This window comes from Apus apus, chromosome 15, assembly GCF_020740795.1.
Source record: "Apus apus isolate bApuApu2 chromosome 15, bApuApu2.pri.cur, whole genome shotgun sequence".
Classification (NCBI taxonomy): Eukaryota; Metazoa; Chordata; class Aves; order Apodiformes; family Apodidae; genus Apus; species Apus apus.
The window spans coordinates 14,210,008-14,233,612 of record NC_067296.1 but is presented as its reverse complement, the minus strand read 5'-3'; the positions used below and the strand labels follow the sequence as shown (position 1 = coordinate 14,233,612).

The 23,605-nt window shown below is 43.9% G+C and overlaps 1 protein-coding gene across 3 annotated transcripts; it reads left to right on the top strand.

Moving 5' to 3' along the window:
* The first annotated feature begins 49 nt into the window (after positions 1–49).
* DNAJC5 (DnaJ heat shock protein family (Hsp40) member C5) lies at positions 50–22,790 on the top strand. 3 transcript variants are annotated; one of them, XM_051632773.1, is made up of 6 exons: positions 50–120; positions 11,249–11,316; positions 15,413–15,548; positions 17,919–18,132; positions 18,424–18,595; positions 19,362–22,790. In XM_051632773.1, the coding sequence occupies exons 3-6, from the start codon at positions 15,442–15,444 to the stop codon at positions 19,463–19,465; spliced, it is 597 nt and encodes a 198-aa protein (XP_051488733.1). In that variant the 5' UTR covers positions 50–120; positions 11,249–11,316; positions 15,413–15,441; the 3' UTR covers positions 19,466–22,790. The 3 variants fall into 3 exon arrangements, with proteins under 3 accessions (XP_051488733.1, XP_051488732.1, XP_051488734.1); XM_051632772.1 differs by having other exon boundaries at positions 57–223; XM_051632774.1 differs by lacking the exon at positions 50–120 and adding an exon at positions 281–298.
* The last annotated feature ends 815 nt before the right edge of the window (positions 22,791–23,605 follow it).

Sequence of the window (23,605 nt, the reverse complement as noted above, 5' to 3'; positions counted from 1 at the left end):
CGCGGGGCTGCTGGCGGGGGCGTGCGGCGCGCGCAGGCGCGGGGCTGGCCCCTCCCCCGCCCAACGTCAGCCTCGCCGGGTCCCGCTCCGTGTCTGGCGGCGGCGGCCGCAGCCCCTGAGGTAACGCCGCCGCGACCGGGGGGGGGCCCGTTTGAGGCCGGCAGGAACCGCCCGCATCCTGGGGCCGCCCCCGCCCGGGGCTGCCCGGCCCCGCGGGGCGCAGGTGAGCGCGGAGGCGGCGGCGGGGCCGGGCCTTGGCGGGCCCGCAGGCCAAGATGGAGCTGGTGCTGCGGGCGGGGTAGGGGCGGGGGGGGCCGGGAGGGCAGCGGGGGGGCCCGTGGGGGCGGGATGGCCCCGGCGGCGGCTGGAGCGGGGGTCCTGCGGAGCATCGCCCCCCCCAGCGGGCCGTGTCTGGCCCCCTCCCCCGCGGAGCGGCGGCCCGGGGCGGTGCGGGGTCCCCGCGCCCTCCCCCGCCATCCCCGCCGTGCGGGGCCCTGCGGCCTCGGCCGCGGAGCTGCCGAGAGGGAGGGGGGGGGGAGAGGGAAAAAAACCGGCAGCAGCCACCCAAAAAATCCCCACAGAAGGCCTGGAAAGGTGAAGTCTCAGTGAAAGTCATTTGCGTGGTGCCTGAGCTGTGATTCACCATGACTGGTTTTTCACCGGAGGCACCTCGGATGGTTTTTGATTCCCCTTTTTTTTTTCTCCTCGTGTTGTTCTGCTTTATTTTATTATTATTGTTATTATTATTAATTATTTTTAAATCATTCGTGGCTGCTCAGATGAGCGTGTGTGCCTGATGAATGACGTATTGGCAACGGGAAGTAAACCCAGCCTTTCCAGTGAGAAACTTGCAAAGGCAGCATAATTCTCTTCGTTTGTGCAGTGTCTTCTGGGTCTGGAATTAAGAATTCCGGTCAGGTCATCCTGGTGATGGGGAACGCAGCAGGATGGAGCGGAGGCAGCGGGTTCCCTGAGACCACCTGGCTCGTGCTTTTATCCGTGACCAGCCACTTGCTGTCGCACACATGGTGACACAAAGCCCTTGGTTTTCTTGCTGGAGCCTGTGGCACTGATGGAGCCCTTCCTCCCTCGGAGAGCAAGATGGGAGCCATCCGGGTGGCAGCCAGGAAGGAAAACCAAAGGGTTTTATCTTCCTGAGGCTGGTTTTTACTGGGGGTGCTGGTTTCTGTGTGCCGTCAGGCGTTGCTGTAGAGCTGGGTCTGCCTCAGCTCTCCTGCAGTAAAAAAAAAAAAAGAGGCATAAATTTGATACATCATCTCCCTCTGGTTTGAAATAGTGTGATTCTCCTGGCTGATTCTGCCCCGTGTCCTCGTGCTGGCTGATCTTAAGGAAGCGGAGATGTGATGTGTGTGTTTAAATACCCTGTTGGTTTGCTGCTATTGAAGCAAAAACCTGGCAGGCTGCAGTCGCCCTGTGGCTGCCCAGCATCAGCTCATCCCTCTCACTGGGTGAACTGAGCTCTCAAAAGTGTGCAAAGCAGAAGGGATTTCCTTTTGGAAGGTGTCAGGATTGTACCTGTTTCAATCGTTAAATAGTAGCAGCCACCTCGAGGTGGAATTTATTCATTTGACTGCAATTGCAGTAGAGATAATTTCAAGTTGTAAGGCATCGATTGGTTTCAGGCTGCTTAGGATCAGTGCTTGCATTTTTATTTGCTTTTCATAGAAAGTGGTGGTGTGCTGATGTGACTAAGAGATCCCAGGACATAGCTTCCAAATTCAGTTGCATGGATGAGTTAGCTGATAATTCAAGTACCCTGTGCTCTGGGAAGGGAGAAAAAGAGGGGAAGCAAATGCTGGAGTCAAAGAGAAATTGACTTTAATGTATGGAGTGTAGGATGAGAGGAAGTTTATTTTTATTAGCAGCTTCCTGTGGTTTTCTTATGGTCCTCTAAGGACTTAGGAGAAACTTGTCATGATGCTGGCCATGCAGAATCTGCTTTGTGCAGTTTGGAGATGAGATTTTCAGTCAAGCAGCTTTTTATAAGCATACATAAACACTTCTTTCCCTCCCTCCTTTATTTCATCTTGGTGATTCTCCATGGCATTTAAATGAAAGGGGAGTTGCTGCAACATGGTCATTTTCCTCCTAAATTTTTGATGTCTTGTGCTGATAAATTGCAGGCTACAAGTTCAAAGTGCTGGTGAAACCAAAGCAGAAATTTCCCAACTTCACAGGGGAGCTGTGTGCTATATTTAACCAGCTTTTATCAGTGAGTCTTTGAAAAAAAAAACATCTTTGTATTATGTTTTGTCTGGTAGCGTAGACCTGATATCCATGTTGATTATTCCCAAGGAGTATAAACACTCCTTCAGTCTTTCCTAAATGCTGAGGGATCTGCCTCCTGCTCAGCTGGTGTGACGTGCCTTGTTTTAGATCTCGTTTGTGGTAAGTTGATGTGGTTTGTGGCCAAGGTGGAACAGTCTCACTTGCGTGACTCCAGTTGTGAACTCACCCCAGATGGTTGGAGGCTGCCAGAGGCTTGTTCTGCATTGGAGAGTCAGAGCAGGCGTCAAGATACAGCTGTGATGGGGACAGGCTTTTCTTACCATGCCCTGTGGAGGCATCTGTCAAGTTGGCAGTGGTGTTTGGATCCTCATACCTGGGCAAAAATCAGGCCGTAACAGCATGTGGCTTAGGAACTGGGCAGGCTGAACGTTGGCTTTGAGGCCTTGGACCAAATTTGCAGGTTATGCTGTTAGGGCAGTGATAATTGTTGGCAATTATGTTGTTAATCATTATATTTCTTCTCTTTGTGAGCTTCAAGAAGGATTTTTGTCTGTGTTTAAGCATTTTGGTGGAGAATGCTAATGGCAGCCTAACTGGATTGTTTAAGAAATCAGGTCTTAGGTTAAAGGTAGAATGGCTCTTGTTTTGATTTTGTGATTTCAGTTGCCAGAACTGAGCATCCTCCCTGGGGAAGTGAGCACAAGTTAACAATAGGTGCTCTGCAATTCCTATCTGTTATGTGACTTAACTTGTCATAACAGCACTGCAACTGGCCTGTGCTGATTGCCATACTTCCCCCTTTTGATCAGTTTGCCGGGGTTTTCTCTTTTTAAAGTATCATTAATGTTAATAAGAAGATAAAAAATACTTCCCCTCTGTGTTTCAGAGGGGAAGGGGTTGGCAGAACTTTTCTACAGGGCTTGTACACAGGACTGAGCACCAGTTCTCCTCTCCAGAGCAAGACAATGGCACCTGGCCAGCATTTTCACTGCTCTCCTGTCAAACAGACAAGCCTGGGGACTAATTTAAGGGAATTTTAATAACTCACTTGGTTTCCTCCACAGTTTGGTCTCAAGCCATGCAAGTCTTCTTTGTTCTTGCAGCCTCTCTTCTCCAGTTTACCTGTCTGGGTAGGAAAGGAAGCAGCTCCAGAGAGGGTGAAGTGCAGAGGGATGAGGAACATGGCAGATGCCCAGGAGCAAAGCAAAGTGCCGCACTGGGGTTTTTTAACATGAAAAAATTGTTTTCCTTGTGCTGCAGCAGTTGAAGTAATTTTAATTAACCAGTATTGGTTTAAGAGTGTCCATGTAAACATTTTCTGCATATTCGACACTCTAGTTACCTGTCCTGGCCATCAAAGCTCTTCCACATGTTCAGGATGATTTGCTGACCAACTGGACATTTGCAAGACAAAAAACTTGGAGGTTAAAAAGGGGGTTGAGGAGTGACCTTGGTGCACCTGCTCAGCAGATTGCCAACACTTATCATCTCTCCAGAGCTGTTTCAGAATTCTTACCGTTGGTTTAATTTATTTTTTGTTCTTACAGTTTTGTTACCATGTCAGCTATTATGTCTGGATGCTGGTTGTGAGCAGTGACTGCTTTTATTCTTGGAAGTCAGGAGGTTGAATGGTGCTGTGTCCTAAGATTTACTTAGAAGAGTTCAGTTAAAGTATTTCATAAATACCTTATAAAAATACTAAATAAAGCACAGTTGTTACCAAGCACATATTTTACCTTTGGAGGCACTTTATTTCCTATTTCAGGCAGTGTAAACTGATATAAAAGACTCTTATTCCAGGGCAAACATTCCTCAAAGCATCATTTAAATATTTAAGTAGGTAATAGTAGCTCCCAAAAACACAATGATTTTGTGTGTGTGTGCACAGAATAGCTAAATAATAATAATTTGTGTTAGATTGTGGGGGTTTTAGTGCAGAAAAAGTGAATATACAGGACCTGTATGTTCGTGATACTTTGCAGTGTGGATGGGAAGAGTCCAGAGTTTACTGAAGTCATTACCGTAGCCAATTATGTACTTACAGAAAGTAGAAACTTGCACTAGTTCTCTGTTTGCCTTTCCCTTTTACATTTTTGGCTGTATTTCAAATGGTTATTTTTTTTTTCCTTCCATCTGTCATTACATATTTTATGTCTTAACAGGATTTTCTGCCTCTGTGGTGATAACATCTTAGCAATGCCATTTATGCTCAGAAAGAGTTTGTAGTTTTGTGTCCCAATGCCAGTGCATGATGGTGTGTAATTCATGCCTTTGCCTGGACTGGGTCAGTCACGAAATAATTTTCCTTGCAAATCTGCTTCTCATGGCATGAGGATTTAGTGGCACTTACTGGAAAAACACAGGTTTAAAGCTGAGGGGAGGAGGACTTGGGAGCTGAACTGCAGACGTGTTTGTGCAGTTACTAGTGACAGTGTCTGCAGTGATTGAGGAGGTGCCAAGTTCAGCAAATCCATTCTACCAGGACAAGGTTGCACCAAGTGAGACATTTATAATTTCAGGTTGCATCTGTTGGTACTTGATGGAATGCAATTCAGGATTTTTTTTAATTATTATTATTTTTTTAATATTGTAAGAAATGGCTTAATTTTTCTTCTCTGTGGTCGTGGCATCAGCATGAATGTTGGCATTCCTGCTCCTAATGTTAGTGGAAAGGGGGATCCGTGGAAAGAAGGGGATGTGTTAAGGTCCTGTTCAGACGCTGGGGTGTGGCAGTGTGTCTTTGGGAGGCGTGTGACAGTGTGGTGACAGTGTGGTGACAGTGGGCTGAAGGGGAATAAAATGAATTGAGTCTTCATGTGCTTTTAGAGAGGGCAGGCAGGATCTTTGTGAAATCATCTGGAATTGCACTGGGATTGAAGCAGTGCTTTCTGGTTGAAGTTCTGCTCTAGTTCAGGTCCAGCAGGCACTGGGGGCAGGTGTTGTCCAGCCTGGCTGGTGGGACCTGTCTGGGACCTCTCTGGTTTTCCCCTCAGCAGCACGGTTTGGCTTTTGCCTCTCCTTGACCCTCCACTTTCCCAGCACCCCTTTGGCATCTCCTCAAGGAGGAGGGCAGGGACCACAGAACAGTTCTGTGCCTTCCATGTCTTTGAAATCTGAGATGACCTGTTTCTTGGAAGCTGTAACCAGACATATTTCCTGTACTAAATTGAGTTAAAAAGCCAGATTCCGTTACTGTTCAGAGCAGTGAATTGATCTAAATTCCAGGTTCATTCTGAGTTGCTGTTCTTCGTGACCTGTTGGAATATTTTCCGTTCAATAACTAAGGAGCTCTGCTTCTCCACATGTGTACAATTCTGATGTGTGTCAAGGAGTTACTCTAGTCTGAGTGGTGAAAGAAAATAGGTGATGAACCATCTCTTTCCTTTAGAAAGCTTCTTTTGTCATCCTTGGGACTGGGTTTGACAAATCGCTGCTCACTCAGTCGTTCTTTTGAAGGCCCTAATGTTAATGCTGGGAAATCATGTTCTTGCTTTGAGCAGACCATTTTTGTCACAGAAATGGATATTGAACAGAAACACTTTGCCTGGACTGTAATTAGTGAAAATATCTTCCTGGCTGACAGGGGATGGTGACCATCGGTGCCTTGACACCAAGGACCTGTCACCTGGAGTTGCTGTAGCTCTGTCCACCTGCATTCCTGAGCTGCTTGGAGCATCTCAGCATGAAGCTGGACCAGCAAATGGCTCAGTTGCCAGACCTGCATCAGAAACTTGGCAGGTGTGCCCCTTGAATAGAGCAGGTTGTTACTAAAACTCCTCTTTTTTTGGTGTCCTGATGTCCTCACTGGGCACGGCCACCACCACAGCAGCTGATCATGAGTCCAGCCCTTCTCCTCTTTGCTCTGTTGGCTTTTCTGGCTGGAACTTGTGGTGTCGGATGCAGCCTTGCAGTTAGGAAAGGAGAATGAGTGGTAGTTTGGTTTTATTTTGGGTTTGTTTGTTTAGGTGGTGGCTTTTTTTAACACTTCTTACTAGTATTCAATCTTACCTGCAAACAAGACAAACCTGTTGTGCTGTTTTTGCCTCTGTTTCTTTATGATCTACTAAAGAAGACTTTGAATGTGTGTTGGCAGCCCAGGTTTTCTGTTCTTATGGGAGGAAATTAAAACGTTCTTTTCTCTGGCGGTTTCTGTGAGGAAGTGAAATAATGAAACAGCAAAGTCTCCTCCCCATTCTCCACAAAAATTGGGGAAATACAGTTGAGCAATTAGGAGGAGGAGGGATTTTTAGCTATGCTTAATTTTTAAGCTTTGCAAAAGACAAAACTCTTTGGGACTGAAGTTTTCCCAACTTAACTAAGTGGATACAAGTGTAGCTTGAATAATGATGCATCTTCTTAGGCTGGGAGGACCTCATCAGATATAGAAGGTAAAAGTACATCAGGGAAAAAATGTTTTTATTTCTGCCTGTGTTGTTAAAGAAGTAAGCTTAATTTTTTGACTAAAATCTTGTAGATTATTGAAAAGTAGTTACCATGTGAAACAGAAAGAATAGGCTCAGGTCTTACACTGGATTCCCAGGTAGTTGTAGAAAGGCTTTTTAGCTCTTTTCCTGAGAGGGGTGTCTTGGTGGGTGGTGGTTTCTGGAAACTTGGCTATAGAAGTTCTGCTCTTCCTTTCTGCTTTTTTTGCCTTCTTATTCATAACCTTTTGAGAGAAAGATTTCTGTGCTTCGAGGCGGAGAAAGGCAGAGATTAACAGCCTGAAAACAGGTGAAGTTTCTCAAATGGGAATACTAGACTTGATAATTTCAAATCACGTTGAATATGAGTGAGTTACCTTCTGCTCTCAGGACAATTTGAGCTTCATTTTTGCCTTTCTATCCATTAAAATACACCTAATTTCAAAGTAATTCACAAAAACTGTTCATGATTGAAACTGCCTAGGGGGTTTGTTGACAACAAAGCAATGCCAGTAATGCATTAGTTGTGAAATAATTTTGGTCTGCATTTTGCAGTTTGTAAAGCCATACTTGTACATTGTTTACATTGGTTTACCTTTTCATCTGCCTCCACAATAGATAGCAAAAGAAGAGAAGAACTTCCCCCCCCCCCCCCCCCCCCATCTTCTGCTCCTGTAGGAGGGCACAGGGGGTAATCTTCCCCTGCCCTTCCAGATTATCTCTGATAAATCTCTTTTTCTTTCCCTTTACCAACCAACTTGTGATTTGAAAGCTGCGTCCAGGCCTGGGAGGATCACTCTATCATTTTGTTTCCCTCTCAGGCTGCTTATACAGCTTTTTCAGATGTTATCTGTGATCTCACTTTGTTCCTTCTTTTTGACCAGGCATAAATTGCCTGTGCTGTGAAAAGCTGCTGCTCACACCAGCCTTGTATCCTTAACCAGTTGCTAAAGGTGCTTTGATTCTGGTGTATTTGCTGCACAGTTGCTGCTTCATGCAGCAGAAATCCCATCCTAACCCATGGGAAGTGCTGGAGCCTTTGGAGCAGGTCAGAGGTGGGAGATCTCATTTTGGAGTTGATCCAATTGCTGAACCTTTTGTCACATGAGTAAATAGATATTTTTTCTTTTATTGCTGTTTAAAACCCTTTAGTTGTCTTACCTACAGGCATGATGTAACTGCATTAATCCCATTCTTATTGAGTAAACCTAATTGTGCCAAGCCTTTATATTTTAAAGGTTTGGTGCTTTGACTGTATTAGCACAGTTATTAGCAATATTATTTCTTTTTAATACAATTCAGCCCACCTAGCACAAATGGAGCTATCAGTCTGTACAGATGTTTTCGAAGAAGTTGAAGATACTTCTTCTCTACAGAAATGACACATCAGTGTCACTCCACCCACAGCAGTGAATATTGTGGGTTTTCTGATCTGTTCCTGTGAACTACCATACCCAAGTAGCTGCAGCAGTTTGAACACTGCATGGGTTTATAGAGCCAAACAATTAAGAGTAATAATGAGGCAAGAAAACAGAACTATGGGTTTTTCATACCTTTTAAAATAGCTGAGTAAGCAGACCCAGGTGTTTTTTATAGCCATGTACAGTTTGTGTCAGTTACACTCTGCCAAATAAACTCCTGAAATGCCATACACAGTAATTTAATTTTGCTGAAGGATTAAATAGCAATGAAACCCTACGTAGGGAATCCACTAAAGAAACCGGGTTTCAGAGAATAATTATTATACTTGACATGATAGAAAATGCGAATCTGGAATGATGAATAAATTAAATACTTCACGTTTCCCCCCCACAATGTGGGAAATGTTCTTTAGTAGGTTTGAATCTTACTCTTGTGTAGGGTACAAGGTTACAAGTCTTTATAAGAGTTTGGTCAATCAAACTTAAATGGCTAAATTTTAATCTGCTAAGCTTATTAGGGAGACAATGCTGGTGTCACTGTAGTTAAGTTTGTCACAAGTTTGTCACATCTCTTTCAGTCCTTACCTTGGACTTGAATTTAGCAGAGAATTTGTATTGTCCCAGATTTCATTTATTTAAAAGCTTTGTGCTGTTTGTTTTTGATGATCTCGAAGGTCTTTTCCAACCTTGATGATTCTATGTGTGGTCTCACCAGAGCAGAATAGAGGGGGAGGAGAACCTCCCTAGACCTGCTGGACACACTTTTGTTAATGCACCCCAGGCTACCATTGGCCTTCTTGGCCACAAGGGCACATTGCTGTCCTGTGGATAACTTCCTGTCTACTAGGATTCCAAAGTCTTTCTCCATGGAGCTGCTTTCCAGCAGGACACACCTAATCTGCACTGGTTCCTGGTGTAATTCCTCCCCAATATGTACAGATTCTAGCTGTAAATCAGGCTTTCTGCCATGGATGAAACTTTTTATTTGCAGCTGAGAGATTGAAGAAAATCTTGCTGCTTGCATCTGTATGAAGATTAAAATAACTACTTTTCTGTCTGTTCTTAGAGTTCTGTACACAGCTAGATATTGTTGTCTGTGCTATGAAACATAAAGACTTTCCTGATAGAGTTTTGATGACGCCTGAGTTGGAATCTTGTATTTGAACTGTTTGAAACTTCTATCCACACGTCATTATATTTTCATTTACTTTGTTACATGCCAAATGCATATTGCTCAGTTTGTCAAAGGCAAGTGAGTATAACCCCATCTCCAAAGGATATTTGGACTGTGGTTTTTTGGTCCTGTTTCACTCACAGATTTCCAGCTGTGTACATCCCTACACTGAGCATACATCATCAGTGTGCCTGTCAACGTTTCTGAAGCTTAGGTTGCTGTCTGAAACAGAATTAGTGATAAATTTAAAGATGGTCTTAATCTAGGTAAGAAGAGCTTATTTAGGAAAAAAATAAATTGATGTGCATCTGCTAACTAGAGATTGAAAACTTACAATGACCACAGGTAAAGCTGGTGGACTCATCCATCTGAGTAAGTCTGTTCTTGTCCCATGAGCCATAATCCTGGCTGCTAACCTTGTGAGCCATCCACAGCTTTTCTAAAGATGGCTTTAAAAATGTTCCTGTTGTTGATCACTTTGCAATGAAGACAGCAGTGGGCAGGGGACCTGGAGGCTTTTATAGGGTCACAGAACAGGACATCTATCAACTGGACTAAGCAGGTCCATCAGCAGTAAGCTGATTATTTACTTGTTGGCTGGTTCGTTCTTACTTGTTTGTGGATCTGCTGCTCAGCTTCTTGCAGCTAGAACACAAACCAAATTTCTTGGTCAGGAACACCAGCAGCTCCCTGGGTGTATTCCCTACAGCTCCATAAGCTACAGCAAAACCTTCCCTAACTTTTTATGGAATGGGGAGTTTATTTCTCAGGAGCCTTCAGAGCTTGTGCTTTGGAACCTGCTGAAAGGGTTTGGATGATGGTTGAGCGATGACTTGCTGGATGAGAAAGCTCGTCTGAAGTCCCACTCATGAATTTCATTGTTTGGTGATCTAATGCATAAGTGACTTCATGATTAGGTGGATCCTGTACCTGCTTAATTGGAGAGAAACTCTGATCCGTTTCAGTGATTTTTTTTTTTCCTTAACCTTTTCCCTGGCATCGTCTGGCGTTCCTGAGGCTCCTCATGTTCCTTCTCTTGTATTTTCCCATGGCTGGTGATCCCCAGGAATCTAACTCTGCCTTGCCTGTTGAAAGGAGTGGCTTGTGTTCCTGGGTCATCTCAGTTTCTCTTCCTCCTTGTATGCCCCAGTGAGCCTGGTTTCTTCTCTGGGTAGTCTGTTTCAGGATGAGGGAATGGGGGTAGGATAAAACAGGGGTTTTCTTGATGGGAAGTTGTCCTGGCAAAATCAGCCTACATGGTGGTGTTCAGCTACTCCTCACACTTGCATGGCTCCTTTGTCTTGGTGGCAATGCTGTTGGTAACTTGTGAAGAAAGGTGCTGGGCAGACAGTACTGTTTTTCTACTGAAATTAAAAAAAAAAAAAAAAAAAGACTTATTTGTCATGAAGGCATCTGACACTGCTAAACCTCTGGGCTGGGCTGCTCCCTGGCAGGGGGGCTCAGCAGGGTTCTGTGCCAGCTGGGGCTGCAAAGAGAAGCACAGAGCCCTTGAATCTCTACTTTAAAATACTTGCTATCTTACTTTGAGAGCTGATCGATCCTGAAGAGAAGTTTTTACATTTTGGAGACTTAATATAGGATAAAATACTCTGGACAGTAAAAACACTTCTGTATATTCTGAACTTTTCATGTCAAGATGGTGTTTGAGGGAAAGCATGATGAAAATACATAAATGCAGCCTTTAAAATGTGTTCTCTGCTGCCAACTGGCCCTGTCGTGGGAAGGTGTGTGCCTGTTGAATGCACCCAGGCTGCAGCACGTGCTCCTGAGGGCTGCAATAGTTACTTGCTTGAAGTGAAAATTCTATAGAAGTATAGGTTGTATTTCTGTTATTTCACTTCCATCTTGCCTTAGGCATATTACAAAGAATTGTTACAATAAAATAATGTGATGATAACTTTAAAATGAGTCCTCAACATATAAGTCAGTGAACAACTGATTTGCTTTTCTTTTGTCTTTAGGAGATTCAGTTTTAGAGCTGTGTGGAGGCTGTTACCACTTACCTTAGAATACTCAAACTAGATACCAGGTAAGTACTGTATTTTTTTGATTTCTTGTAGCTAAAAAAAACAAACCCCACTCATTTAAATGCAAAATGATGCTGAGGAAGCAAATTTCTGAGTTTCTTATAGAAGCCTCTAATACCTCATGAAGCTAAGCTTAAAACACCTCGTATTTCTTCTGGTAATACATTCTTGTGTATGTTTCTCTCCTCTCCCCTTTAAAAAAATACTGGTTTTCACCCTAGAAAAGTGCCAGATTGTGAGAGCTACGCTAAATGACTCTGAGACAGATGGACAGGATGTGGGGTCAGTGGTGGTGTTTGATTTTTTGTGATAATCAATATTTACTAAAGTGTTTTCTGGTGTGGTGTTTTTATTTAGACTTTTCATATAAACATAAAGTGGTTTGGGTTGGAAGGGACCTTAAAGATAATCTAGATCCAACCCCCTGCCTTGGGTTTTTGATTAGGAAGTTTTTATTCCTCCCTCCTTGCTTCTGGGCGCCTGATCTGCCATCACCCTTTTTTGGTGCTGACGTTCATCGGGGTGTTCTGTGAGTATTTAATTCCCTGAGCTGGCAGAGAAATGTTCATTTTATTGGCTGTAACAAGAGTTTGCCAAAACAATGAGGTAAATACCAGCAGACCTGACTGACCAGTTTCATGCAACTTGATGGGTTTCTTTTGGGAAGCTAGACAGAAAAATAGGCTTTCTAAAGTTCAGTTTGCCACTGATGTATTTAAAATGTTAAGACTGGCTTCCATATAACCTGTCAGGTTTAATCTAGGGCCTTTTCAGCAGAGTGGTAGCAATTATACTTTCCTGGTCATGCTGAAAGTGGCTGCATTTTCTGGACAAGCTGGGTAACACAGGGTGTTCCAGTCTGCAGATGGTTAAAAACTGAGCTGTTTAATCCTGGGGATTACCTTTCTTCGGAGCCTTCTGAGAGAAAACCTCTTCAGGGCATCCTGCTTGGTTAGAATACAGAGCAGATGGCTTGTTGCTGCTGAATACAACAGTTTTTAAAAACACGGAGCAGCTTTCAGTGCTGTGAATTGAAGCCACTTGTAAAAACAGTAGGATAGAGAATACCCTGGTCCAGAAGTTCTCTGAACTTAAATACCTTGCACCTTTATTGTCTGTTTTGTAATTGAAAAGTCAAAGGTTGTGATCCTGGTAATAATGCTCTTCTGTTTCCCTAAATAACAAGCTGCCTAGACGAATTCCAATTCCCAGCCCGTGTGTCCATTTCATACCAGTTTTGAAAAGCAGAAACCCCAGTACACCAAGCTGCAGGTACCCTGAGCTGCTCAGGTTGTAGTGAGTGAAGGCAGCAGCAGTGGGGCACTTCAGTCCCCTGCCTGCCTTGGTTCCTGCCAGGCAGCCTCATGGCCATGGCCTCGGTCACACTGAGTGCATTTTTATGAAACAAAGTGGCCCTGATTTAGCAGTGGAGATGTTATGAAGCAGAACACAGTGTGTACCTGTGATCTGCAGCACCTGTGCACCAGGGGCAGGTTGGATATGTTTTAAGGGAACCTTCTTGTGCCTGGACAGATCTGCAGACTCATCAACACAGATGTTCATAATGCCCTCGAAGCTCCACTTTGAAGCAGCAGCTTTGGAAGAGCTAAATTAACATGTACAAACCAGGATGCTCACTTTGTTGCTCGTCAGTTTGGTGTTTTGTTTTTTTTCTTCCCTCTGACTTCAGATGAATCCCACAGATCTCTGGCAAAGAGCAGTAGGGATGGAGATACTGCCGTTGGCTGGGTGCTGCTGGTGGGTGGCCAGGGGGATGGAGCTGCGAGAGGGTGTCCTGGGAGGGCTGCGAGGAAGTGGGGGGAGCAGGGGAAGCTGCCCTGGGGGGAGCAGGAGCAGCCTGGGTGATTAGCTAGATTATCTGCTGCTTTGACCTCGGCTGTGGGAGGGAAGGGCTGTCATGCAGGGCTGTGCCTGCTGTGCAGGGCTGTGCCTGCTGCTGTCCTCGGGTGCTATCTCTTTCCTGAAGTAGGTTTTTTGGTTTGTTGTTTTTTTTCCTGTCACTGAATCAGATTGTGCCCAAATAAAGAAGTTATTTGCATTGTGTCCCACAGTACTCAATAATTTTCTTCTCAGATAGAAATCTTTTGGTAGCTGAACAAGTACCCTTCAAAAGAAAATATTTTCTCTCCCTATCCACACATTCACCTTCCAGATTTGGGGTGGTTTTGGGATTCATAACCAAAGCATTGGGGTTGAGACCTATTATTATGATAATATTATAATAATTTTATGACAATATTTTATAAAGTATATAATTAATGTAACACAATATATTATTAGAATGTAATAATGTGTACCTTCCTTATTAGGTAGCCTTTTATTAAACTTTCCTGATTTACTGAAGAAGGAAATGAGATGGGAGTGGAACATCTCCCTTATGAGGAGAGGTTGAGGGAGCTGGGTCTCTTTAGCTTGGAGAAAAGGAGGCTGAGGGGTGACCTCATCAATGTTTACAAATATGTAAGGGGTGAGTGTCAGGGAGATGGAGTTAGGCTCTTCTCAGTGATGACCAGTGATAGGACAAGGGGTAATGGGTGTAAATTGGAGCATAGGAGGTTCAAGGTGAATATCCGAAAAAATTTTTTTACTGTAAGAGTGACAGAGCCCTGGGACAGGCTGCCCAGAGAGGTTGTGGAGTCTCCTTCACTGGAGACATTCAAAACCCACCTGGATGCGTTCCTGTGTGATATACTCTAGGTGACCCTGCTCTGGCAGGGGGGGTTGGACTAGATGATCTTTTGAGGTCCCTTCCAACCCCTATGATTCTATGATTCTATGATTCTATGATTCTATGATTCTATGATTCTATGATTCTATGGGAGTTTGCTAGTTCAGCTGATAGATTCCAGTCAAAGAAAGCGGTTGTAGTGCCTGGTGGTAAACTAATGCAAAGTTGGAGAGGCAGATGTGGAAGAGCAGTTAACAGCAGGCTCTGAGTGAGCAGGGAAGGTGTAATGTCTCTCTCCACATGGTTGCCACCCCATTACAGTTGTGCAGGGCTGGTGCTACCGTGTGTTGGTGCAAACAGAACTGAGTGTTTTCAGGCCATACCAGGAGCCAGGCAACATCTGAGAGTGGTTCTTTCAGGTGGCCTTTTAAAAGCTGAAGTTATTCACTTTGTTATAGAAGATAAAGGGTTAAATTAGAAAAGTCTGATGCTTTAAATATCTTTTTCAAGACTACCTAAGCTGGTGGAAGCTAGCTGTAATGACATAATCCAAAAATAGCCAGTAGTCTTCTCTTGAATGCTCATCCTTGCTGCAGGTCTGCAGCTGAAGAATGGCAGATGCTAATCTGCTCAGGATGTCAGGAAACAACCACATCCGTGGCACAGGGGAGGCCCTGGGTCTTTCACCTCTGAGTTTGGAGCAGGAAGTTCAAGTTCATGTTCAAGTACCATGATTTTCACTAGAAGACATTAAATGCTTGATCCTTGGCTTTCAGTTGTGAGTGGGGAGATCCCTTCCTCTCTCAGTGGGCATTCCCTCTGTCATGGTCAAGGCCAAGTCAGACTGGATTTTATCTAAAGGATTTGTCTTGGTGTCAGTGATGAGGTGGGCAGGCTGGGGCTTGAGGAGTGCATGGAGGTCTGGGAGTTTGTTTTTTAATGTAACAGAGTGTTTGCAATTAAACATGCAAATGAAATAACTTCCCCCTGTGCAGCGTGGTGCAAAGAGGCAGCTCTGACACCGCAGCAGCCTGGCATGTTGGTTTTACAGGTGTTGCACAAATAAATCACCTTGGTGGTAAGACAGAGAAAGAAGGTTAAGTAGCTTTAGGGTTGGGCATGTAGTACATCTCTATACCTATGCCTCAGCTGTTGGGTTTGGGTTTTGGGAGCAAAGAATGGAGTACATGGAGTAGAGATTCTAGGATGCCTGGTGTACTGGAAGTGGAATAGTTGTTTTCACTGGTCATTCACTAAGTTTTTAACTTCTCCATATGTTAAGAGCCTTTTCTTTTCAAAGTCCATTTAAACCTTATAGGAGATGAATTTTCGCCTGGAAACTCTGTTTTCAGGGCTGATGGTATGAATGAGGTCTGTGTTTAAGCATTTCTTGATCTCTTTTTTGGCAGGGGCTGGGTTCTCTCCAGGTTAGCTCAGGATGGCAGACCAGAGGCAACGTTCACTCTCCACCTCTGGAGAGTCCTTGTACCATGTGCTGGGCTTGGACAAGAATGCCACTTCAGATGACATAAAAAAGTCATACAGGTAAAGATTCAGCTTTTACATGTGTTGCCCAATAGCACAAAGAGCTTTAATTAAGTGTTTAACAAATGGCATATTTATGTATAGGCTTCAGTTGGCTTTTTATAAACTTTTGCAGGAAAAACACATAAAATCAGTTGAAAATGTGGTTGATTCTTGCAAAAATTGGTGTGAAGACATGCCTAGGCTTTGTATGCAAGTGCTGTTAAATTTCACAGCTCATCACTAGTAAGTTAAGTTCAAATATGCAGTTCCATTCAGAAAGGTCTATCTAAGATTTTATAAAGTTTTAAGACAGTGTGATCAGAGTTAGGTTCTTTGTGTTAGGTAGCCTTGTGTCTGGCTTACAGACACCATGGATGTGCAGTACTGCCCTTTTGTTCCTCACTTCCAATTATGACACAGTGAGGTATAGATTAAAGATGCAAATAAAGATGTAAACTGAGTATTAATGATGACTTTTTTTCTAAAAAATCCATTCAAAATTTCTTACGTGACGTTATTTTTTTTAAGTATTTTTCTACATTTTTTTTTCATTTCTTAGAGTTAGACAAAAGAAGCAGCTTCAAATTGATCAACTAAAACGAACAAAAAAAGAGTCCTGTAACATCCTTCCTTTCCACATTCCCCCAAAATCTGGCTAAATACAATTGCTTCTTCCCCTTAAGCATGAGCTGTGCTCGTGTTTGCCAGGTGCAATTTATTTAATGTACACCAGGGGTCAGCAGTAGCCTGGGCATCAGGATCTTCGTCTTCCAAGTCGTTTTCTGTCAGTCTTCAACGTTTACCAGCATTTTTTCCTTGAAAAGTTACATTTTAATACTGATGGCAGCTACGTGATTGTAAGTCTGTGAATGAACTGGCTCCACAGATTCTCAACATGCAGCTGTAGCTGTGTCTGCCTAAAACTTGTAAGTGGAAGTTTGAAACATTAATCTCCAAGCCTCAGTGACTGGAAAATAGTTTTACTTTCTTGGGGGGAAAACTGCAACAGTTTTATCTCTGGAGGAACAACCCCACTAGATCCTGGGGTGAAAGAAATGTAGCTGCTTTGTACTTACCTGAACCTTAATCTAACCTTGTTCCCTCTGCTGCTCCTCCACAAAAGGAGAACTGACACTTCTTCTGTTCCCTCTGTTTGAACATCCTTTGCTGGCCTGTGGGTTTGTGTACATGTGGGAAATGAAAAATATTTATCTATTGCAGCCTGATAGTAGCAAAGCCCTTTCCAGGCTTATATAACTTCCCGCTAATTATAAAAACAGTTATTATTTCAGTCCTTACTGAGGCTGCAGAATTAATGGCAACCCTGGACTTTATTTACCCAACAACATCATTTACAGTTTGAGTATTTCAAGTGCACACTCAATTTACTGTCTGAATGCTGGGATATACTTATGTGCCTGCACTAATCTTTTCTTGTATGTTTTCTAAATACTTCCTCACAGCAAATATGCTGTGTAAACATCTGCAGGTGTCTCATGTGTTTCTCAGAGATGGGACCTTCTGGTAATTTTCTGTAGGGTGACAAGTGCCTTATTTGGAGGAGGAGACCTGTTAGCATACAATTCTGTATAATTTTTCTACTTAGGGGCACAAATGGCTCAAAACCCAGCATTTTTTTCTCTGCATAAGGAGCTGTTTGGCCAGTTATTTCTCCTGATTTCTGTAAATAGCTCAGGCCATGTCAGAACTAGCAAATTTATCAGTGTTTAATCTGGTGGGGTTTTTTTTGGTGCCATGTTCAGAGACCTCTGGGGCCTGTAAACTGCTGTTGTGTGGCCATGAGAGATCTGGTGTGATGTGGGGAGGCTCGTTGTGATTTCCTGCTATCTCGAAACTCTGAAGCTTTTTCTCTTCTAGTCAGTCTTGAACTGAAAATTGCTTTGTTCCTGCACAGGAGTTGGTGAATTAACCACAAATGATTGTCTATTTTTGTGTTCAGACTCTGCAGGCTGCAGCAGGTTGCTTTGTGTTTATTCTTTGCTACTATATCTTAGCCTTGTGGTGTGTCTTTTGTTTTCGGCTAGCTTGGTCTTTGCTTTAGCAGGAGCAAAACTCACTGGTGGAAATTGCTGGAGCTGAGGGGTAAAAAAAGAGCACTACTTTAATGTCTCTCTTTCTTTCCTTTGGATTTCTGAGGGCCAGATCCAACAGTCTGAAGTCAATCCTGTGAACTAAGCTGTAGCCTTTCCTTATCAGCTAAGGAAGAATCATCAGGGAAGTTGAATCAGAGATGGCAGAAACCAGCTTGGAACTTGAAAGTCTCCCTTGACCGACAGGCTGTGGAATAAAAATAAATAAAATAAAGAAACAGGAACCCAAATCTTGTGGTTTTCATCTATAATGATCTCTTTTTTAATCTTTCTGCAGGAAACTTGCATTGAAATATCATCCTGATAAAAACCCTGATAATCCAGAGGCAGCAGAAAAGTTCAAAGAGATCAATAATGCACACGCGATATTGACCGATGCCACAAAGCGAAACATTTATGACAAGTATGGCTCCCTGGGGCTCTATGTGGCAGAGCAGTTTGGGGAAGAAAATGTGAACACATACTTTGTGCTTTCCAGCTGGTGGGCAAAGGTAAATGAACCTGTAGGGAGGAATTTTTCTTGGTTGGTGTTTTTAAAACTCTTCAAGAGCTCCGTTTGATAATTGTGTTTGGGTTTGCTTTTGGAAACGGCTGAACTTCTGACCCCTGGTAGTTAACCATCTATTTTAAAATATATCTTGGTGTTGGAATATGAAACTTCATACTTCTGTCTCTGTGTTGCTGTGTTTTTGGTCTCTGGTTTTCATCTCTGAGTCTCGCAGCTGGTGGTCAGGTGTGGTGGGCACAGGTTGTGAGTATCTCCTTGTCTCTGTCCCCTGCAGGCCTTGTTTGTGTTCTGCGGGCTCATCACGGGCTGCTACTGCTGTTGCTGTCTGTGCTGCTGCTGTAATTGTTGCTGTGGGAAGTGTAAACCCAAACCCCCCGAAGGAGAGGAGCAGGAATACTACGTCTCTCCAGAGGACTTGGAGGCACAGTTGCAGTCAGATGAACGGGGTAGGTAAAAAGGCTGGGAAGTGTCCAGGGTGATCATCAGGCTCTGGGTGAGCAGCCCTGGCTGTGTGGATCAGCAGGGGCTGCCCTGGTAGGGATGGTGAGGGGACACTTAGAGTCTGGACTTGATGATCTCAGAGGCTTTTTCCAGCTTCAATAATTCTGTGATTCTGTGACACTTGTGGCACAAGAGTGACCTGGGTAACACCAACACCAGAGGTGCAGTTGCTGAAAACTCCCAGAGGGTCTTCATTGGACTTGGGGTCAGCTTCAGAGCAGTAGGGTGGCATAATTTAACATCCTTCCTGGAGTAACCCTGGGATGATGTTACCACCACCAGTGACTCCAGAAGGGGAGGGGCTCTTCTGCCCCAGAGGAGGGGGGTCAAGGCAGGTTTGTTAACTGCATTGGGAGCAGAGGAAATGGGACTGCTACCTCAGTAGTTATATCCTGTTTATGAAGATAGAATGCTGTTTGTATAGAGTTAAACCAATCATTTCAGAAACTGCAGAGCTCTGTGTGTGCTCTGAGACTGTTTTCAGGGGGTGAGTGAGGAGCAGCTGCCCTTCCATGAAGAAGGAAACTTAATAAACATTCCACATGCAGACTTGAGTCGAACAGTGGTGTGTGCAGAGAGCAAAACAGGAGATTAAGATAATGCTCTTAGAGGAGTTTGAAATAGTGTTGCCACAGTCTCACAGGGAGGTGTAAACTTAGATTTACCAAATCCTGTGATGCATCCTATGATCCTTGTGTCTTCCCTTTCCAGAGGCCTCAGATGCACCTATCGTGATACAGCCAGCATCAGCCACAGAGACGACCCAGCTCACAGCTGACTCTCACCCCAGCTACCACACTGATGGATTTAATTAAGTTAAGGAAACACTGTAATTAGAATGGATTAAAAAAACAAACAAAAAAAATATACATGGCCAACTCAACACTAGAATCATGAACATTAGAAGTAGAGGATGGGGAGGGGGAATAATTCTGCCACAGTAAGGAGGCAGCTTTCCAACCTGCCGGAAATATTTTGTAATCCCTTCAGCCTTTTGTCACCTTTCAGTGTCGTATCTTGATGGTACATGAAGTGCTGTAGCATGCAGTATTTAAAGCAGTTTAGATACAGTCTTATTTGTTTCCTTTCTTCTTCTTTTTTTTTTTTCCTGTTTGTTTTATTTTTTTATAGCATGTATGAAGTTCCGTTAAATGTCTGTGGTGTTATGTATCGAGTTGTCACGACGTCAGTGTGATGGAGACATCCTGCATTTTAAGCAGTGGTACTGGCCTAAAAATGAGGTTTAAAAAGAAAAAGTTTCTCAGAAGCCACCATTCTTCCATGCAGCTGAGCTGTCGAAGACCTTTAAAAGTTCATGGTTTTCATCTGAGTGCAACAGACCAGTCCTTTTATTCCTCCTTCTATTCCTGTCTTGTTACCTGAGCACGTTTACAAAGCCAAGAACCAAAAACCGCCAGTCCTGCAGAGCTGGAATTCTCTTAAACGCTGGTTTTCAGCTTAAATAAATCTACCTTGAAAAATAAGAAGGGAGAGTTTCCAATCTTTGAACAGTAAAGTGATGAACAGCTCCTTACATGTAGGGCAACCTTCGGTGGCCATGTAACCGCAAACTCTTAGGTTGCCACAAACCCAACTGTGTGGTGGGACTTCAGCTCCAAGTACAATCCTGGTTTGGTTTGAGTTCAGTCCTTTTCCTGAAGTGCTAAAGACCAAATAGCACAGCTTTTTTTGAAAGCATGAGAATCTTAAAGTAAAGCTGGTTAATTGGTTTTCACCCAGGGAGTAAAATGCAGGCAGTGGACAACAGGATACATGTTTAAAAATAATGGTGTTTGTTTTTTTTTTTAATTTGTTTTAATAATTTGAGGTTCTAATAGACAAATGGGGTATTACATGTCATTTTTAAAAGCTTTTATAATACACCAGCCCTTTAATTTTCTCATGAACATCTTTGTGGTATACTTAAGTGGCTTTTTAAGAACAAAACACCTTTTTTTTGTGTTTATCATGTGTAATTTGCACATTGTCTTGCATTTAGACTTGTTTACACCAGTGTTTTTTTCTTCAAAACAACTATGGGGAAACCAGTGAAAGGTTTCCTGTACTATTTTGAAACCAAATTGTGTCTGAAGACTGCTCTAGAAATTGTGGTTTATTGAGATTTAACTGCTAAAAAAAAGCCTTTTATGCAGCTGCTGGATTGCTGGTGTGTGTTGTTGTTAATAATCTTATTTTAGAAGTCAGGATCTAGAGCAGCTACACTTGGCACTGTTAGCAGTTCAATTACAGCCTCTGTAATTTTGATCTTTAGGGTTCTGTGTCACAAAGCCTCCACTCTCCTTTGTATCCCCCATCTCCCCTTTTCATTTTCCCCCTCTTTCTGTGGAGATGCTATTTGCAGGCTTCCTCCCAGCATTGGCTTTGAAAGTGCTTCGTGCTGCTCTGTCACAAGGTCCAGGTGTTGCTTTTGAAGGGGGTAAAGCTCTGTCAGTCTGTAAAAAAAACCACCAGAAAATGAAGGGGACTCTCCTGCCAGAGAATTGTTCTGAACATATTTTCAGGCTTTCTTTGCATGAGCTGGGAATGATGGAGCACGTAAAATCTCACGTGAAACTGTCTTAAAAGGGAAAGTTCTTAACATGGTCTCAGTGCTAAGTGAGGGATGTTTGCAAAGTCAGGCTTTGCCGGAGCTGTTGGTACAAGCTTGTTGCCTGCATGTGAGCTTGTTGCCAATGAGCAAGCTTGTGGTGCCACACGGGGTCCCAAAATGAGCTGACCAGATGCCAGTAGCACACTGCAGTCATTCCTTCCTTGTCAATAGTCCTTCCAGACCTGAAACCTGGTGGTTTACTGGAAGATAATTCTTGTTTTTCTGTCTCAAAAACTCCTTTGGGTGGCCTTGAGGAGATTTGTCTGGAGGTTCTTACTTATTTCAAGTCTTTGGCCCCTTGGAATGAAGAGCAATTTTTAGGCTTAAAAAAAAGAAAGGTCATGTTGGCTGTTGGTGTAGATTGTGCCTGAAGCCTGTTCCTGATGTGGAGTCACACACTGGAATATACCTGAGTATCTGCAGGCTTTCTCCCCTGAAAAATCACCCTAAAAACTGTCCTCATCTGTGCAAGTTATGTTCTTGGTGGAAAAAGTAAAAAGCCTTAGGGGTTTTTGGCTTGATCAGAGTGATTTGGTTGAGAGAGGAAGGGGCTGTTTCCTTGTGCTGTCATGCTCCGTGTCCCTGTGTTCATCTGGATGGATGACACCAAGCCAGGTGTTAGGGCTGTTGCTCCGTAGTGGAGCAGCTGTGCCCCTGATGCTGGGGCTGGCTGTTAGGGTTGAGTTGGAATATTTATTTCTTAACCTCTCTGGGCTCCTCCTGCTGCACCACAGAGGATGGCAGGAGGTTGTGGCCCCAGGGAGGTGTGTGGTGCACCCAGAGTCCCTCCTGGCACTGTGGGCAGTGAGGAGTGAAGGGAATGCTGTTATCTGTGTTTTCCTCTGCTTGGGAAGAGGTGACATCCAGGATGAATGTGCTGGCTCAGTTCTTGGCTTAGCAAGGTGTGAGTTTGGGAGAGACCACTTTCCTTAGGGCTGTGTCTGCAGGTGGAGCGTGGGTAGGAAATCAGGCTGTAGCTGTTGTCCACCAGGATGAGGTTGGATGCTCCAAGGGAAACTGCTTTGAGCTCCCAGTTCCAGGGAGTGACTGGAGAATGTGGTTTTAGTTTAATATTCATGGTTCTTGAAACTGTTTTAACTTTGTGTTAATCTGTAATCTCTGAATTTAAGATGATTTTGTGTTAATGTAGTTGTTCTTGAACTCTACAAGAGAGCACTTTGAACATTCCTTCTTTAAAACAGAACTTGTGTAATCAGAGGATAAGTAGATTAATGCCCACTCTTCTCCTGCTCTTGTAGGTAAGGGGCAGGAGTATCCCAGGCTCTGACACGAGTTGCACTTCATTGTAGCCCAGCTGAATCCTGGTGAATGCAAGGTTGTGTTGGGAATACTGGTTAAAAGTCTGGTGCAGGGGATAGCTCAGCAGCCCTGAGCCTGGGCAGAAGGAGCTGCCTTAGAGCCCTGCAGCCCCTTAGCTGGCTTATGTGCAGAGTGTTTCCTTCCAAACCAGACCTGAGCACTGTTTGTCTCTGTTCAGTGTGTTGCCAGAATTAAAACTTGAGCTTTGATTATTTTTTTTTGTTTGTTTATTTTTAAAAGTCATATCATAATTTTTTTACAAGTTGCCTGAGGCCTCCCTTCCAGCAGCTGGGCCACCTCCATCTGGCTTGTCGAACCTCTTCAGCAGCAGTTCTCTGAGCACTGGTGGCTCCTCCTGACGAGGAGGAATCAGGGAGAATCTGTTCTGGAGAGCTTCCACTGGCTGGTGTTAAGGACCACTGACTTTATTCCTGAGCTGTGTGGCATGGAGAGCTGTTGGTAGCTTAGGGTGAGGAGGGAAAGCTCCTGCCTCGTGCAGAGCCCTCAGGGGCCATCGAGGAGGAGGATGGGGAGATCCTCCCCGGGGATGGGGAGATCCCCAAAGCACTGTAGTACAACGAGTTGTACACTTCACTTGAAGTGGATGAAGGGGCATTACACCTGTCAAATGCCAGTTTTTGTTTTGTTAGTGATGTTTGTAGGAAATTCTTAAATATTTATCTGTATATACATTTGTTTATGTGAACCTCAGTGGCGTCTGATAGGGTGTAGATTTCTGCCGATTCCACTCAGTGACGTCTTAGAGCCATGTTACCTTTTTGGTCTTATTTTTAGATTTGTAATATTTTTAAACTGCTTTAGATATCAGTGCTCATGGTGTTCTCAAAGTGTGGTGCTCTTGGAGGCCTGAGTGAGCACAGGAACACCTGCAGAGGGAGGAGGCTTGAGCCCGGGACGGAGCGATCCCGCGTCCTGCAGCAGCGCTCTGCTCAGGGGGTTCTTCCAAAACCCTTCGTGTCTGCCTACAAACACTACAGGTGTAACAAGGGCAGGACAGGCTGTT